The following is a 15,636-nucleotide window of genomic DNA, read 5'->3' on the forward strand; positions in this document are numbered from 1 at the left end:
CAAGTTGAGGCAAGGGAGATTTAGGTTAGATATTAGGAAAAATTTTTTTACTGAGAGGGTTGTCAGACATTGGAATAGGCTGCCCAGGGAAGTGGTTGAGTCACCATCCCTGGAGGTATTCAAGAAGCGAGTGGACAGGGTACTCCAGGACATGGTTTAGGAGGCATGGTTAATGGTTGGACTTGATGATCTTGAAGGTCCTTTCCAACCGAAATGATTCTATGATTCTATTCTATGATTCTATTTTCAGTTTTCTTGGTTTCTAATGAAAAAAGAATTTGAATTGTATGCAGTGTTAACTCAAAGGTAGGAACTTAGTCACTGTACTGAGTCGTATCCTTCAGACCCAATGCTGTTTATGCATTTTATTCAATGCATTAAAAGCAGACCTTATGACAGTGATTCCTACAGCAGGCAGCAGACCCTAGGAGAGAAAACTAATCCCTGAGCACTGTGTTAAAAGCTGCATAACTTATGTTTTTGAATGAAAACCTATGTGTCCAAGTGTTCTGCACTGAACTAAATTCTCCACTGTGTTAGCTATGCCTAAAGCTACAGTACCCTCAGACCCCCATTTCCCTTTTGGGGAATACAGCTACAAGGCAGTCTATTATAGCAATATTACAAGGAACTTGATTTAGGCATGAGAAAGGTGTCAGGGTGACCCATCCCACTGAGAAAGTTATCTCGTCACGTACAGTGGCACACCTTGTCGATGCTTAAGGACTTTCAGTGGTGAGAATACAGGGCTGCTTGGGTTTCTAAGGTGAGCTGAGTCACTGTTTGATGTTAAGTGCCTTATATTCCTCCAGAGGGGTAACTGTTTGATGTTAGGTGCCTTATATTCCTCCAGAGGGGTAGGTGCCAAAGTTGTTTGTTGGTTGGGCTTTTTTTTTAATTCTTGAGTTTTTGTTTGGTTCTGCTTAGAGACCACAAATGAAGACCCTCTCTTGATGGCCTCAGGATCACCAGTAGCTGCTAGCATTGCTTGCATACCAGTGCAAAGTTCCTCTTTCTCTATCAATATGAGGACAGAAAGCAGTCCAACTCCAGATACTTGGTACAGGGATTTTGATCATACACAGAAAAATAATACTGTTTATCCAAGAATACTATATAAGTACTGTTGTGCAAAAATGGCTTCTTTTTCCTCAAAGCTACCCCTATTTACAGAAGGTTATTTAGAAGTCATAGAAACTGCAAAGAAGGCCTCATGCCAAAGGCTGTTTCATTGGATATTTAGACAAACTCTAAAGGAGACTAAGTAAAATAAATACAGAAGTATCTGTAAAAATTGTATCACAGAAGAGAAACCTGGTTAAGTATCATCCCATCCAATTACTTAAGTTTAAAATACTTAGTCCACGAATAGTGAAAATGAATCCCTCTGAAGAACCAAATTACTTGCTAAAACAACTGCCAAATTGCCATTTGTATAACCATTAAAATATTAGGATAGACTCAATTTGCCTTTTCATCTAGTGTCCTTTATTTAGAAGTCTTTTCTTAATTTTGGTATGTGTTCAGCTGTGTTTGTAATGTACCCACATTTTCAGATGTCACTGCCTGTAGGTCTAATAATCCCAAGTTAATTCCTTCTTCAGATTTTCAGCAATGAATACACTAGATCTAGGGTTGGGTTTTATTCTGTTTTTTACCAAATATTCTTTGCAACTACAGATGCTTAATTAAAGGCTGTCAGACAATTTAAACTTCTCAGAAGAATACAAATAAAAGCTGTTAATGAAGTAAATATCTGTTTAATTTACAAACATCAGTAGCATTACTGATATCAGTCCAAATAAGACAAAACACACTGCATTACACATGTACATCTAACTTTTTTGTAAAAAAAATAATAAAATAAAATTGAAAAACATCTGCATTTTTACAGGGTACCCTGGGTTTTACTGAAAGAAGAACACAACCCACTATTGATTACCAATTCTACATTATAATTTAGCAGCAACATGTTAACATGGGGAACATTAGGGCAGTAAAGTAGTTTTATTATTTGGGGAAAGTCACAGTTCTTGATAGCACAGCCTTTTCTTCTTTTTTATAAAAAAGGTAAAGAGCTCCTTGGGAATATTAATTTATAAAGATCTACCTTCTAATGTCATTTTCTACACGCCATCTTATTTTCTGTAAGTACTGTATATAGGGAAAATTAACTTCTCTACAATTGCCACCTAGTGTAAAGACATTTTCTGTCATACATTACGGGTTCATGGAAGGTGTCCTGAATATCTGCTGTATGTGAAAACTGCAGATTGTCATCACTTTCAGAATCAGTGACACCAAGTGGTCAGATTCTAAGGAAAAGAAAAAGGGAAGGGGAAGGAGAGGAAAAAACAGACTGAAAACATTTACCCCAAGACGACATGCTACGTTAGTTCTATTGCAAAAAATCCTGATTTTTAAGTCCTTTAAAAAAAAAAAATTACAAAAATACTGGGACAAATATAAATTAATATATATTAAAGCATTGAAAAACAGTAAAAGGGATGGCCTAAAAGGGTTAAGTACAATGTACTTTGATACAATAAATATTTCTCAATGAAACCGAATACTGTATAGAGTTGTTTAGAACTCATAGAAACAGAAATCCATATTATTACTAATTTATCCATCAATAATCTATTTTTATCATCCCCCAAACATTTATATTACAAAAAATTAATACTGGAAAAGGGCAGATAAACACTTTTTTATGCTTCTTTTGCTAACATGCTGACATAAAAGTATACATCATCAGGAGATTTCAGGATTATAGTATATTCTCGTATCTCCCATTTCCCATCCATTAAATGGGACCCCATCTTCTCAAGATGCTTAATAATTCCAAAAGATAAAATGTATTTCATACAATTGTTATTTCTGTATAATCTGATTCTTTCCACTCATAATGCTTCCTCATCCATAGGTAAGTGATTGGTATGGTCTGTCAAGACAATAAAATATACTGATACGAAAGTGAAAAAAACCAAGCCTCATGTTCTGGTCAATGTTTCATCTCTGAGCTGTTAAGTAGAAAGTCACATGTGTATATTGTCAGTGTATCTTCAGCGTGTTATAAAGAAGAATCCATGTTAAAAGCAGTTAAAGTTTCCCATCTCTGTTGCAATGTTACCGGGTCTTTTTTTTTTTCTTCAAAGCTCCTCTTGGTTATGAGAAGTCTCAGTTCAAGCACTTGAATCTTTTTTCAAATGAAGAAAAAGTCTTTATTCTCATAATAAAAATAAGTCTGTTCTGTATTTTACAATATATTTCAAATATTTCCACTATGAAGCATTAATTAGTCCGACACGGTCAATAAGTATACAACATTTTGAAAAGACAAGTGTGACAGGGACACTTAGGAGGGACAATTTGTACAGCCACACTTCACCACTTTTTCAACCTCGTCCACAAATGACGACCCATCAGTGCATTCAAAAGAGTATTTCCGTCTCTTGCTCCTTAGTGGTCCACAGCACTGCCCGGTTGAACATCCTCCTTTACATTCTAGTCTCGATACCTTCTTGGTCGTCTGGCACGCAGCATACCCTTGCTGCTTTTGGTAGTAATCTCGGATTCGTTCCCCTCGACAAGAGATTTCTGTAGAAAACAACATTTAAAATAGGAGATACACTTTTGAAACACAGGTCAAAGAATGGTTGACATTGCTAAGGAAGATGCTGTGTTTCTACTTGCAGTTGGGATTGATATTTTAAAGTTTGACTCAGACTGTATATTGGAAACTAGTGGTTCTACCAAACTTAATTTGATTAATGCTGAGTTTTATTTCCTATACCTCCTATTTTCAGTAAAGCTTATATTATGTATATGTAAACCATAAATACAAAGCTATTACAATGACAAGAAAATTGGAAGCTTAAATCTTTTCCTCTTTTATAAAAATACACATCTTCTGTTCCTACATTGCTTGCAGCTGGTTCTATTTACCGTAGGGAAATGTTTCAGAGAGCATGCAATTTAATTTATTAGACCTGGAGTTTAATATTATTCAAACTGTTATTTAATACAAGTTACATTCCACTAACTTCATAAATTACTGAGGTATAAAACCAGCTAAAAATGAGACATCTGTTAAAAGTTCTACAACCATATTCTTCTATTCTATTCACATCTATGTACAATACAAAATAAATGCCATCTGGGGTAAGGGAAAGAGAGGGAGAGCTTTGATAGACAAAGGAAAAAGAAAAAGGTAGGGGGAAAAGTCATCCTGTTTTCATCCATCTCACCTGCATAATTCGCTGTGATAAATCAGTTGAAGCTGAGAGGTCAAAAGTAGAGTTTGTGATAAAACTAGGAGCAGAATCATTGGATTTGGCTTCTCAGTTGCAGAAGGTAGAGAAACAATAAATACAGAAAGATACAGCAGGTAAAAGGTAATAGTTAAATATAGTAAAAATGTATTTCTGAATAAAGGCAAAAAAAGAGAAGTGTTTTCACAGAGAAACATTTGATGAAAAAATCCTCAAAATGTAAACGAATTCATGGGAAAAGTTTGATTTTTCTCTCACCGAGATCAATTCGTATGGTAAAAAAAAAAAAGCAACAAATGTGTGTATTGTGGGAAAAAAAAGTTGGTAATGTTTTTGGCTGTTTATGTTTTAATAAAAAAACCTCTTTTCTAAGACCAAAACAACATGATTTTAAATTTTTTTACCTTTATCACAGCTGTCCCCCGTGTATCCGCTGCTGCATTCGCAATATGGTTTCCCAAGTCCTGAAAGCCTGCATTTGCCATGTTTACACCTGATGGATTGGCAGGGGTTAAACAGCATTTCCTCTTCATCACAGAGGACTCCCCCATGTCCCTGCAGGCATTTACAACTGTATGAAAACGCATTGATCGGCAAGCAGGTACCATGCACACATCTACAGGGGAAACAAGCCCAAGAGAATAAAAATAAATTATTCATCAAAGTTCAGGCTAAGCAACATTAACTACAAATACTTTGGACTGTACTCAGAAGAAATTGCTTTTGTTTCTAATGGACTTTTTCAGTGAGATGCAGTGAAGTGGTTTATAATTGGTATGCAGGTTTACATGAAACAAGCTGCAGTACAGAACTCTATCTCACCAGAGAACAGCCACTGTAGATGTGTTATGGAAGACTTTTACAGGCCACAGTTATTAAAACCAACATTTCCTGTCTACCTAAATTTTCAGCATGCTTTTGAGAAGAACACAGCAAAATCAAGCCCAAACGTAATCCACTAGAATTAAGTAGAGAAAAAGGATACTCACCTGAAATTTTGATTGTTGTATCATTTTAAAAAAAAACACATTGTCACTCATGAACTATGGGGCTCCCAGCACAAAGATAGGTCAGGCATTTCCTATCTGAATCTCTTCTGACCCAAGCAGTGGCAGTTTCAAAGCTGAACACGTGCTCCCCTTTCAAATATATTAGTCTGCATTGCCAACTGCCAGTAGCGTGGTCATATAATGTGTGAGGCAGGTCTTTACTTCACTGAAAGCCAACAGCACTCATCTAGTACTCATACAGAAACTCACACTAGATGAGGTTGCATATTATCACATCTCACCCAAGTGATTAAACTAGCTACTCTCTCAGTTGAGCTTTGGTAAACATTTGTGGCAGGCTCAAATCTTGTTGTTAGACAAAAAAGGCTGTGAGTTAAGCTCCATCTACTAAGTTCTGATACACAGTAGTATGGGAACACATAGCTGGTCTTCCCTTGAAAGACAGGTGGTGTTTCCCAAAAGGAGGATGTTTAATTACCTGTTCCTAGGTGTAAGCTGAAGATTAGGGGAGTTCATCTTCTGAAAACATCACCAATGACTTGGAATAAAATCACTTCTTTTGTTCATTTGGTGGCACAGGGTCAATAACTTTCTACCTATAAATAATGTTATTTTCTTTATCTGTTGTCTTGATACACAAGTTTTTTATCTACATACTGTTTCCTAGGGAGACCACAGTGAAGATTCCTCTGTAGGGAGGAATGCAATCCTGATATTCAAGGTCACAGTCGCCCTCCCTAATGTTTCTCGTCTCTAAGGTTTTTCCTCTCTGTATTGCAAGATCTCTGAGGCCACAACCTCCTTAGCAGGTCGTGGCAGCCACCTAAATAAATATATAAATAAATAAGTGAAAAGTTTTAGATTAAAAAAAAAATCCCATTTGATGTAAAATAAAATCCTTTGTTTCAATTTGAAGATGGCAAAAATTCATATAAAATTGCATTTTGTAGTAAAAGAAAAGTTCTGTTAAGAACAACATCTCATTTTGAAATTTTTTAGATAACAGTCTATTTCTGGAAACTTTTTGCTTTGTACTCTACTCTTTCAGTACAGTAAGAAATTTGGTAAAATTGAAAAGAATGCACAACACTTTTTAACTTTGACAAACTTGCATTAACTATTAAAACTGTTTCATTTTATAAACATCAACAAGTTCCACTCATCAATGAAATCTACATTACAATTCTCCATCTGTACTGTTAATTCAGTGCAAGTCAGTCTCATCACAGGATATTTAAATGGAAGGCACAACACATAGCCTCCATTCACATACCCGGTTTGGGATTAAATACTGCAAATATAAAACTTAACTAATAGCTTAAGCACCTCCAACTTCCCTATTATGCAAGAGTCTGTACTTTTGAAGCAACTATGTTCCCTAAAAAATTCCAAATTGTTCCTGTGGTTGAAGTCTGATATTCCAAGACTGTTAGATTAAGGAACTCAAAATTGAAGGCTTAGACAGTATCACAGGGCAGATAGCTTTTGTTTAGTTTTCATTATATTCAGCATTTGATCTGTTCACCATTTACAAAACAACCACTTTTAGGACATCTGATCTATGAAGTTACTCAGGTGACACTGACAACATGTCATATTCTATACAGGCTGGTTTAGATATCAAAGCAATCTGTGTCAGGATCTTTGGTTAAGTTCTGCTTGACTTAGAAGATGATTAAACCTTAGCTAATGCCAACTCTCATACTTTTGCTTCCACCTGTTCTTTGAAGCCCTAAATTTCATCTTCAGACTGTACTGAAAGGAACATCAAGCTAAGTGCAAACTCTTGGGCACAGTTTCATCTTATCTAATTTTAGGTACCTATGTCAGACACTGAAGTTAGATGTGTAATTGCCATAAGCTTTGCAGTCATGGAGAAAAAAAAGCTTATCCAGAAGGTGATTAGACCACTTGAGGTCTAATTTACTCGTTAGAAATGTGTTATTCCTTTACTGACTACAGAGCAAACTTTGGTCACTATGCTCCTAAGTCAAGCGCCTAGATTTAGGTAAAATAAATCTAAGCTTTAAGCCTTTTCATGGTGTGCAGGGTTCTCTAAAAGATCCCCTACATTTTCAAAACAGAGATCACAGTGACAAGTCTGTTTCTCAGATGAAGTGGAATGTTATACTGTATTAGACAGACAAAATGCATCTGTTCAATAGACAGGATTTAGAGATGAATCAAGAAATACAGAATCAAAATCCCCAGGAACTAAAGAGCAACAAACCCCTCCTTCACTCCAAATAAACAATTTTGGTTTGGCTTTCTCTCCTAAAAGCTTACAGCACTGTATACAGCTGAAACAAAACAAATACTTTCAAGAGCTAACAAAATATTAATGTTGTGCTCACTTAATTCTATCTTTGATGCTGCCTGTATCTGATACTTGCCAAGTTTTGTAATTTACTGCAAAAAGAACTCAGTTTGCGTGCTGATGTGTATAATTATAAGAACCTATATAGAATCTAATTTTTCAAGGACAGTTGAAAGAAATTCTTTGGCTTTTCTTATTATAGAACTTGGTGGTTACAGTTCCATGTTATTTTTGACTCCTAAAGTATAAAATGGATGTGATAGACATCACATTTGTGTTTTTTAACCTGCTGTGACTTCCTTTCTTTATCTCTTAAGTTACTGTGAAAGAGGACAGGGTAAGAAAAAGACCCATAAACAATGAAATGCTATGATATGCCTCAAAAATTCACTGCTGTAGCTTTGGGAAGAGTTCAAAACTTAATAGTACTGAAAGAGTCCATAGCCAATGTAAACAATGCTGACTGCATTATAAAGCATGCTAACTGGTGTGTAAAGCTTTAAAGGGTCAGACTTGCCACACACACTATGTGAAAAGATCACTTAAACATCGTTTTATATGGGAGTTGGAAAATCATCTTATTAGAATCTCTTAGCAAACTAAGGCCACTGGTCCTCAAAAGTCAAAAGTTATATAGGCCAGAGCACTGAAAAAGCAGCAGCCAAAAGATCTAAGTAGGCTTAATTTACTCTACAAAAAAAAAAAAAAAAAAAGAAAAAAGATGTTTGCAAAGCTGTAGTAAGGACAGTGGTAAGGGCAAACAGAATGACATCTGGTTGCCCATGACCAATAAATCCTGAAGAACTTTGAACTTCTTAAGTTTCTGATCTTCTTGTGCTGGGAGACCATGAGCCAAAAAATTTAATGTGTCTCTATAGTAAATGTAAAAGATGAATATGCATAGATATCAATACTCTCATATACACATATAAAAATCTTTCGCTCACCCGCTACACATGTATATACACAACCCTCTCTATAAACTTACATAAAATGTCTAACCTAAAATGTTCTAGTCAAATCAGCAAAAAGAATTAGCACACATGGACTTAAGCAGAAGTTTACCATAAAGGTAGAAATCTTTTTTCCTGCTAAAACCTGGGGTACTGTGAAAATATAAAAATATTAGATATATCTATTGTATCAAGTTTTTAAAAAACATTGGAGAATAATAATAATTGTATTTCCTCATTCTGTACAATTATAAATAAGCAAATAGATATTTTTTTTCCATTTGCAATTTCTTCTAAATGATTTTTGTACCAAGTGTCATACTAACACTTGCATCAGTGTAACTCATTACAGAAGAAGCCCATACAGAAGTATGTAAGAGCACTTCCCAGGTTTTAGGCAGCACTTCAGTGAGGTGTGTGTCTCTGCTCCCCTAAACTGGGGACTTTTCCTCATTAAGTTTATAGAAAGAATATACTATAACCTGGACACTGTTTTCACTTTTACATGCCCAGGGTATTTTTTTTCTTGCTGAAAAAAGTGTGAACTTTTATGAAAAAAATACACGACAGGAGACTTATATGCATATTATACTACTGTTCTGTCTTGAGGAAGGACATACTTATTTCCAAGACATGGGTCATTAGTTTGTTGGTCACAGAGAGGTCCAGTCCATCCTCCTTCGCACTCACAGGAAAAGCCTGACTGGCTGGTAGCATGGCATGTTCCATGCACACAAACTTTCTTATGACAGGGCTCGCAACCTGGCAGAATTCCCACTTGCAGTGGCACATTTCTGAAGTCCTGGAGTTCGCTGTTGATATATAGATTACGGATGCAACCATGGAAGCTGGTGCCGTTCTGTCCTGGAGACTGGCGTAAAGCTGCTATGTTATTTTTCACAGGCATGCCTAGGAAATTAATAATAGCAAATAATCAATGTAATCTTTGGTACAATTTTCTGTACAACTTTCTCTATTTTTTAAACATTTTAAAAGAAATATTTCTTCCTAATTAATTATTCTTAGATATTCAGCCTAAAACCATGGGCAATGATCTAGTATTTGGAAATTGTCCTGGAAATTATCAAGCATGCATGTAAGCCAGCTCCAAACCTGTAAGTCTCTAGGTCCAACTAAAGAGATGTGTATTGGACTTCATACCCGAAGCTCACAACTGTCAAAAGGTTCAGATACGTGCCTGTTTTTGACCTAGTGCAATTAAGTCCAGAATAGTACATAGTTTCTGAATCTTGGAAAAAAAAAAGTTGTTGAAATTTAGCAGCTGATACATGATTTTTTGTAAGCTGCTAAGACACTCAAATCTAGAAGAGTTTAGTAGGACCAGCTCATCAATTTGGAGCTGGCGTACACATTTCAAATGTGGAATTTTGCTAGTGAAAATTCTTGGAAAGAAAAGCTCAACAGGATGAGGTCCCATTACTTTCAAAAATATTTTTGTTTAGCCTGTCTCAAAACCAGATTAATAAAAAAGCCACTCATAGTTTGCCATTACAGTTTAAAAGAAAGATAGTAAGTAATAACAATAATTCAACATCAAAATACTTATGTGTAGATGTCTAGATAGTGCAAATGCTCCTGATGTTGACCATTTTCAGAACAATTCTTCTGTTGTAGTCTATAATTGTCAGAAGTGTAATTAGAGCAGTAGGTATATGATGCAGTTATCCTGTTGTGATCAATTAATCTTTTAAGACTAATTCAGATGGAACATTACTATTAAACATTGTTTCCTTGTAAAAATGAAGTTTCTTTTACTCCTACTCCCTGCTTTTTTTTTTTTAAACTTATTTCCAACATATTGGCCTCTATTAGTTAGTCCTTAAGATATTACATTCAAATAATGCATACACAAATGCCTAAACACCTCCTGAGACTGGTAAGTAAAGCAAATCAAAGTGTACTGAGCATTAGAAAAGTATGTTTACCTGAAAATAAATATGCTAATTAGCTGCACAGGTTTACTCCTAGGCAAAATTAACAATTTTCGTTCTGGTACTTAGATAACAACCACAGAAAGAGGTAATGTTTTGCATAGTTGCTCCTTAACCATGTAAACTGATACTTCTAATGGTTTTATACAGTCACTCTGAACAGTTAAGAGTAATGCAGAAGTGCTATGCAACCTAATGAAGTAGACCTGCCTTTCATTTAGAGGTTATTGTAATTCCATTTGTGCTAAACTTCAGTGATTATAGAAACAAACAATATTGCATCCATACTGCTGAAAAGCCCAATCTTCTTTGATCTTATCAGTTAAGTAAAATAGGCTTGGGACTATTATATTAAAGGACTCAGACTGCAAACAGTCATTAGTTTCCATTTCTTCAAAACTATTTGCCATATTCTCAAAATCCAGGGACAAGGCAGAGCCATCAAGCCCTCTTCACCCTGATGTCTCCCCTGAAAGCAGCAATCAGCAAATGCTTAGGCATATGGCTTGAGGTATCTAATAACAGGATAGATGCACTGAATTTATGCATTGTAAAAATAAAAGCTGCATAATTCTAAGTAAGCCAATGCAATGCTGAACTTGTAAGTGTCAGGAAATTTAGATATGATTTCTGGGAACCATATAAGCATGTATGACACCAGATAATTGAGGTATGTCACATGTGATTGGAAGACATTTGGAAACACAATGCAAGCATATACACAAGGTTTTAGCCTATACATGTTTTGCTGCTTCTAGCAAGTTACCAAGTGTTAGAAGGCCAAAGTGTGTGCAAAAGCTGGTCATAATCTTTAGCAATATTTCTTAGATAATTTTTAGATAAAGTTTCTTTATCAGTTAGAAAAGAACTGCCATAGAGACGATGCAGACAAATATTTCACCTCTATTTTCAGAAAGGTAAGGAAGAAGTTCCTGCTCCCCTTTAAGGTTTTGGTCACTGAACATCACTACAGGTAAGTTACCAAATTACTGCTCGAGGAGGCAAATGGTAAAACCCCTATTAAATAACAGTCATACAATTACACTGTCAAAAGGAGTATCTCATTCTAGAACCTGCTAGAACAGAGCAGGCACAAGTGAAAAGCAGCTGATGCCCTACCTGTCTCAGAAATAGGAACTTCCGTGAAACAAGGTGCCACTCTCAACTAGAGAGAAGAATGTGAAGTATCAGTGAAGTTTGTGACCCCTTTGAAGAGTTTTTGAGAAGAAACAGATTGTCCCTTAAGATTTCTTACAAAAAGCCATATGATTTACTGAAATCTGTTATAGAAAGACCAAAAAATATTTGGCATGTGTATTCTGACCACACAAGACAGCCATACAGTTGGAAAAAGGTAAAAAAAAGAGTATAAATCAGCCCACTTTCTGTAAAAATAAAGTTAAATTACCCCTTCCAAACCAACCCAAATTTTGTGACCTAAGAATAACTTTGTGAAAAAAAAGGGGGGGGAGGGGAAAATGAGAGAGGGGGGAAGAGGGGGCAGAAAGAGGCGGGGGGGAGAGAGAGAGCACACACCATACAAGGGCTTGCTGTCAAGTCTGAATTTCATCCTGCCAGCTGAGGTGATGCTTACCAGAAATGCCATTTTAGCAGGAAGGTGATAAGAGTAAGTGTAAGCTACATGATGATATAGGTGTCAAACTAAGACTTTGGCAAAGATAAAAATACTGCATAAAATCCTAGTGAGAATTTGAGTTCTTAACTGATGGAAATGTGTGATCAAATCCTCTAAAAATTCTAGATATAGTTGGATAAGAAAAAATTTAATGAATCTCAAAAAGGTGGGTAATATAAAGATACAAGAGTGGAAGTTAACTGTCTCAAGAATTTTAAAGATCATAAATAGATAAACATAGATAAAGAACAGAAAAGTTTAAGAGCTGAATATCAACCTACTGGTTTTTTTTGCTTTATTTTGTAATAATGTGCTTCCGATAATGGTTTTCATTCTGTTTTGGACCAACATTTTCTATGACAGTGGAAATAATTGTCTGCTTGGAGCCTGAATGTGAAGAACAGAAATAGAAGGAACACAGGACCTCTCTAAAAAATATGTACTAAGATTAAAAAGACTCCTTCTCTTAGGAATCAAACCATTGAAGGAAAAGATTATTTCCAAAAGTTATTTCTTCTGATACTTCAGAATGATGATGCAGATTAGTATGATTCTTCTAGTGGAGGCACAGATCTGCAAGGTGAAGAAGCAAGGAGAACCATATGTCACAAATCAACAAGTAAGTGTTAGCACTGCACAGAATAAATGTTTATAGTTGGCAGCCTAGCCTCATGTCATCAAAAGGTGCCCATAACAGACAGGGGGACCATTCTGCACTAAGCTTGGTTTTCAAGAAGTAGTAAAATTGGTCTTAGCAGTCATTAAATAACAAACTGATGTTGATAATACAAGTAAGCAAGCACACAGTGTCTTACTAGAATCTAGGATCATCTCTCCTTCCAAAAAATGTGGCATAGGACACTATGTAAACAACAGAAGTGATACACATGAAAAAATGCAGATGTGCTTTCACAAGGCAATCCTCCTTTGAAGATTCATGACATGAAGCAATTTTAAAGGCAGCTCATACATTTGATAATTTTAATTCTTCTCTGATGGTATGGGGACCGATGACTAATGTTGAATTCTATCTTGTACTTCTTCCCATCTTAGATGGAAGGAGGCAATGATAAAATCTGAAAAGATTTGACAAAAAAGCTTAAGTGTTTCAAGGGAAGAATGGGGATTTTCAGAGACAAAAGTCAACTTTCCCCTCATCACTTGTAACTGAGGCACTTGTTATACCAGTTTTATAGGAGAAATAGACTATTCTTGATGGGTATCAAAGCAGCTTCCTGGTTTTCTCTTCCATTAGAGAGAAATCTAAGCAACTACTCTGAGCTTTTCAGTGTATTTAGAAAGAGGATAAATACCACCTTTTCTAGAGAAAATAGGCATCTCATGAATGTACTACTGGTAGCATAATTTTTTGCAAGGAGGCAAGATGCTCAAGTCTAAAATCTTATTCTCAGTCACAAAACAGTTCTTAAGAATTAGACAAAATGAAAAAGAAAGTAGGTATTCTTTTTACAGAAAGAACATCAGAAGGAGACTCCTTACATGTCTCCTATAAGAGTGTAAGGTTAAACTAAGCAGAAGATGAAGACTGGTAGAAGATCATCAGTATTTAAAAACCATGCTGAATCTCTGATGACTAAGAACTTAGACTTGCTACCGAGGACAGTAAGAAGGCACAAAGTGATGGCTGAAGTTTCTTACTCTTTTACCTAGATTATGCAGGATCATCAGAAATTCAACAGAAACTGCTGGTTAAAACAATGAGCTTAAATCCATAGTTCTACAGAGTAAATTGTGGCAAATGATCAAAAATGTTTCAGATAGTTTATCTCCACAATCACCTACTATCAGTTTTACTGAAACAATTCTTTCTTCTCAAAACAAAACCAAACAACAACAAACCCTGCCACATACTGAGGCAACTGTTCAGTTGGTTCCCTTCTTACCTAATGTCCTAACTCCTATAAGCCCTAAGCAATAAGATCTCCAGACATAAATTACACTTCATGGCTTTATACCTTGCTATCATTTCCACACATACCTGTACAGTGAATAAAAATGTAAAACATGACCGAAACAGGATGCTACCATTCTACGCTTTCTGAATAGGCATTACTGAATCTTCAGGTAGCTGAACAATGTTAAACACACTTCTTCGGTATAACAAAAAGCTACATAACAGTAGAAAATTACAGAATTTTACAGTGGGTATCAAATATCCATAGTGATAAAAAAGCAACAGGTGCAGTTTGAGGACATACTATTTGTTAAAATTGAAAGTATTGATATTAACTGCTGAAGTTTCATCTTAAGGTGTTATCTCAATGAATGAGTCTCTTACCATGTGTTTATTAATGTGTGTTACCAGAGTAAATTAACTAGGATACTGTTAGTAAGAAGCAGTAAGATCCTCTTACCTCCTACATACAGTGGAGAATCAAAATTCAGAGTGGATTGCTTGGACAAATTGGTAATTATCTTGGGGCTTCCTCCATCAATAGATAAAGACAGAATCTGATCCATGGCTAGCAGCTCCACAATGTGGAAATTGCCATCATTAATAGTTTCCACACTGCAAAATAAACATTAATATTAATTTTAAACAGTGATGGTCCGGTTAGAACAGTTTTCGATCTTCTTCCCCTTTAAGAGTTAATACAGCTTCAGAACAGAACTTCTCCAGGAGTGCGGTCTTGTGAAAACTAGATTTTAAGCAAGGACACGCATGTATGCTTAAGAGCTAACACAATATAATACAATAACCCTTCAATAACACTCTATTAATAATATATATTGTAAATTAATAGCCCTTTTTCATTCAGAGTCATTCCTGTCCTCATCAAATGATGAACTGTGTAAACATAGATGATATTCTAAACACTAGGTGAAATACATTTGCTAGGCAGGAAGCTGAACACAAAAAAAATTTGGAGTTCTTCTGCAACAATGATCAGAGGGCTGGAACACCTCTTCTATGAAGACAGGCTGAGACACTTGGGGTTGTTTACCCTGGAGAAGAGAAGGCTCCAGGGAAACAGCCTTTCAGTATTTAAAGGGGGCTCATAAGAAAGATGGAGAGAGACTTTTTACCTGGGCCTGTAGTGATAGGACAAGAGGTAACTGTTTTAAACTAAAAGAGGGTAGATTTAGATTAGATAGAATCTATAAAGTAAAAGAAGATGACATAAAGAAGTTCTTTAATATGCGGGTGGCGAAACACTGGGACAGGTAGCCAGAGAAGCTGTGGATGCCCCATCCCTGGAAGTGTTCAAGGCCAGGTTGGATGGGGCTTTGCACAACCTGGTCTGGTGGAAGGTGTCCCTGCCCACAGCAGGGAGGTGGAACTAGATCATCATTAAAGTTCCCTTCCAACCTAAACCATTCCATGAATCGAATGTTATTTCAAGATCTTAGTTGTGCATGTGCATGTGGTGTATCCTACATGTTGCACAGTATTGGGTTTATGTATTTTGCAAGTATGAAGGCCTTAGTTGACTCCAGTGATATATAAACCTACTATTTCATGGAATACGGAA

General features: G+C 35.9%; 1 protein-coding gene across 17 annotated transcripts in view; it reads right to left on the bottom strand.

Moving 5' to 3' along the window:
• Positions 1 to 1,740: 1,740 nt before the first annotated feature.
• Positions 1,741 to 15,636, bottom strand: part of SLIT2 (slit guidance ligand 2) — a 274,697-nt gene continuing 260,801 nt past the window's right edge. For 12 of the 17 annotated variants that reach the window (XM_052780370.1, XM_052780373.1, XM_052780378.1 and 9 more), the window contains 4 exons: positions 14,518 to 14,672; positions 9,175 to 9,463; positions 4,679 to 4,890; positions 1,741 to 3,600 (listed from right to left, as the gene is read on the bottom strand). In XM_052780370.1, coding sequence (XP_052636330.1) covers positions 3,359 to 3,600; positions 4,679 to 4,890; positions 9,175 to 9,463; positions 14,518 to 14,672 — 898 coding nt within the window. In that variant the 3' untranslated portion in view covers positions 1,741 to 3,358. Of the gene's footprint in view, positions 3,601 to 4,250; positions 4,343 to 4,678; positions 4,891 to 9,174; positions 9,464 to 14,517; positions 14,673 to 15,636 lie in introns of all 17 variants that reach the window. The other 5 variants (XM_052780382.1, XM_052780381.1, XM_052780375.1 and 2 more) reach the window with 5 other exon arrangements.

Source organism: Harpia harpyja, chromosome 2 (assembly GCF_026419915.1).
Source record: "Harpia harpyja isolate bHarHar1 chromosome 2, bHarHar1 primary haplotype, whole genome shotgun sequence".
In the NCBI taxonomy this organism is placed as follows: domain Eukaryota; kingdom Metazoa; phylum Chordata; class Aves; order Accipitriformes; family Accipitridae; genus Harpia; species Harpia harpyja.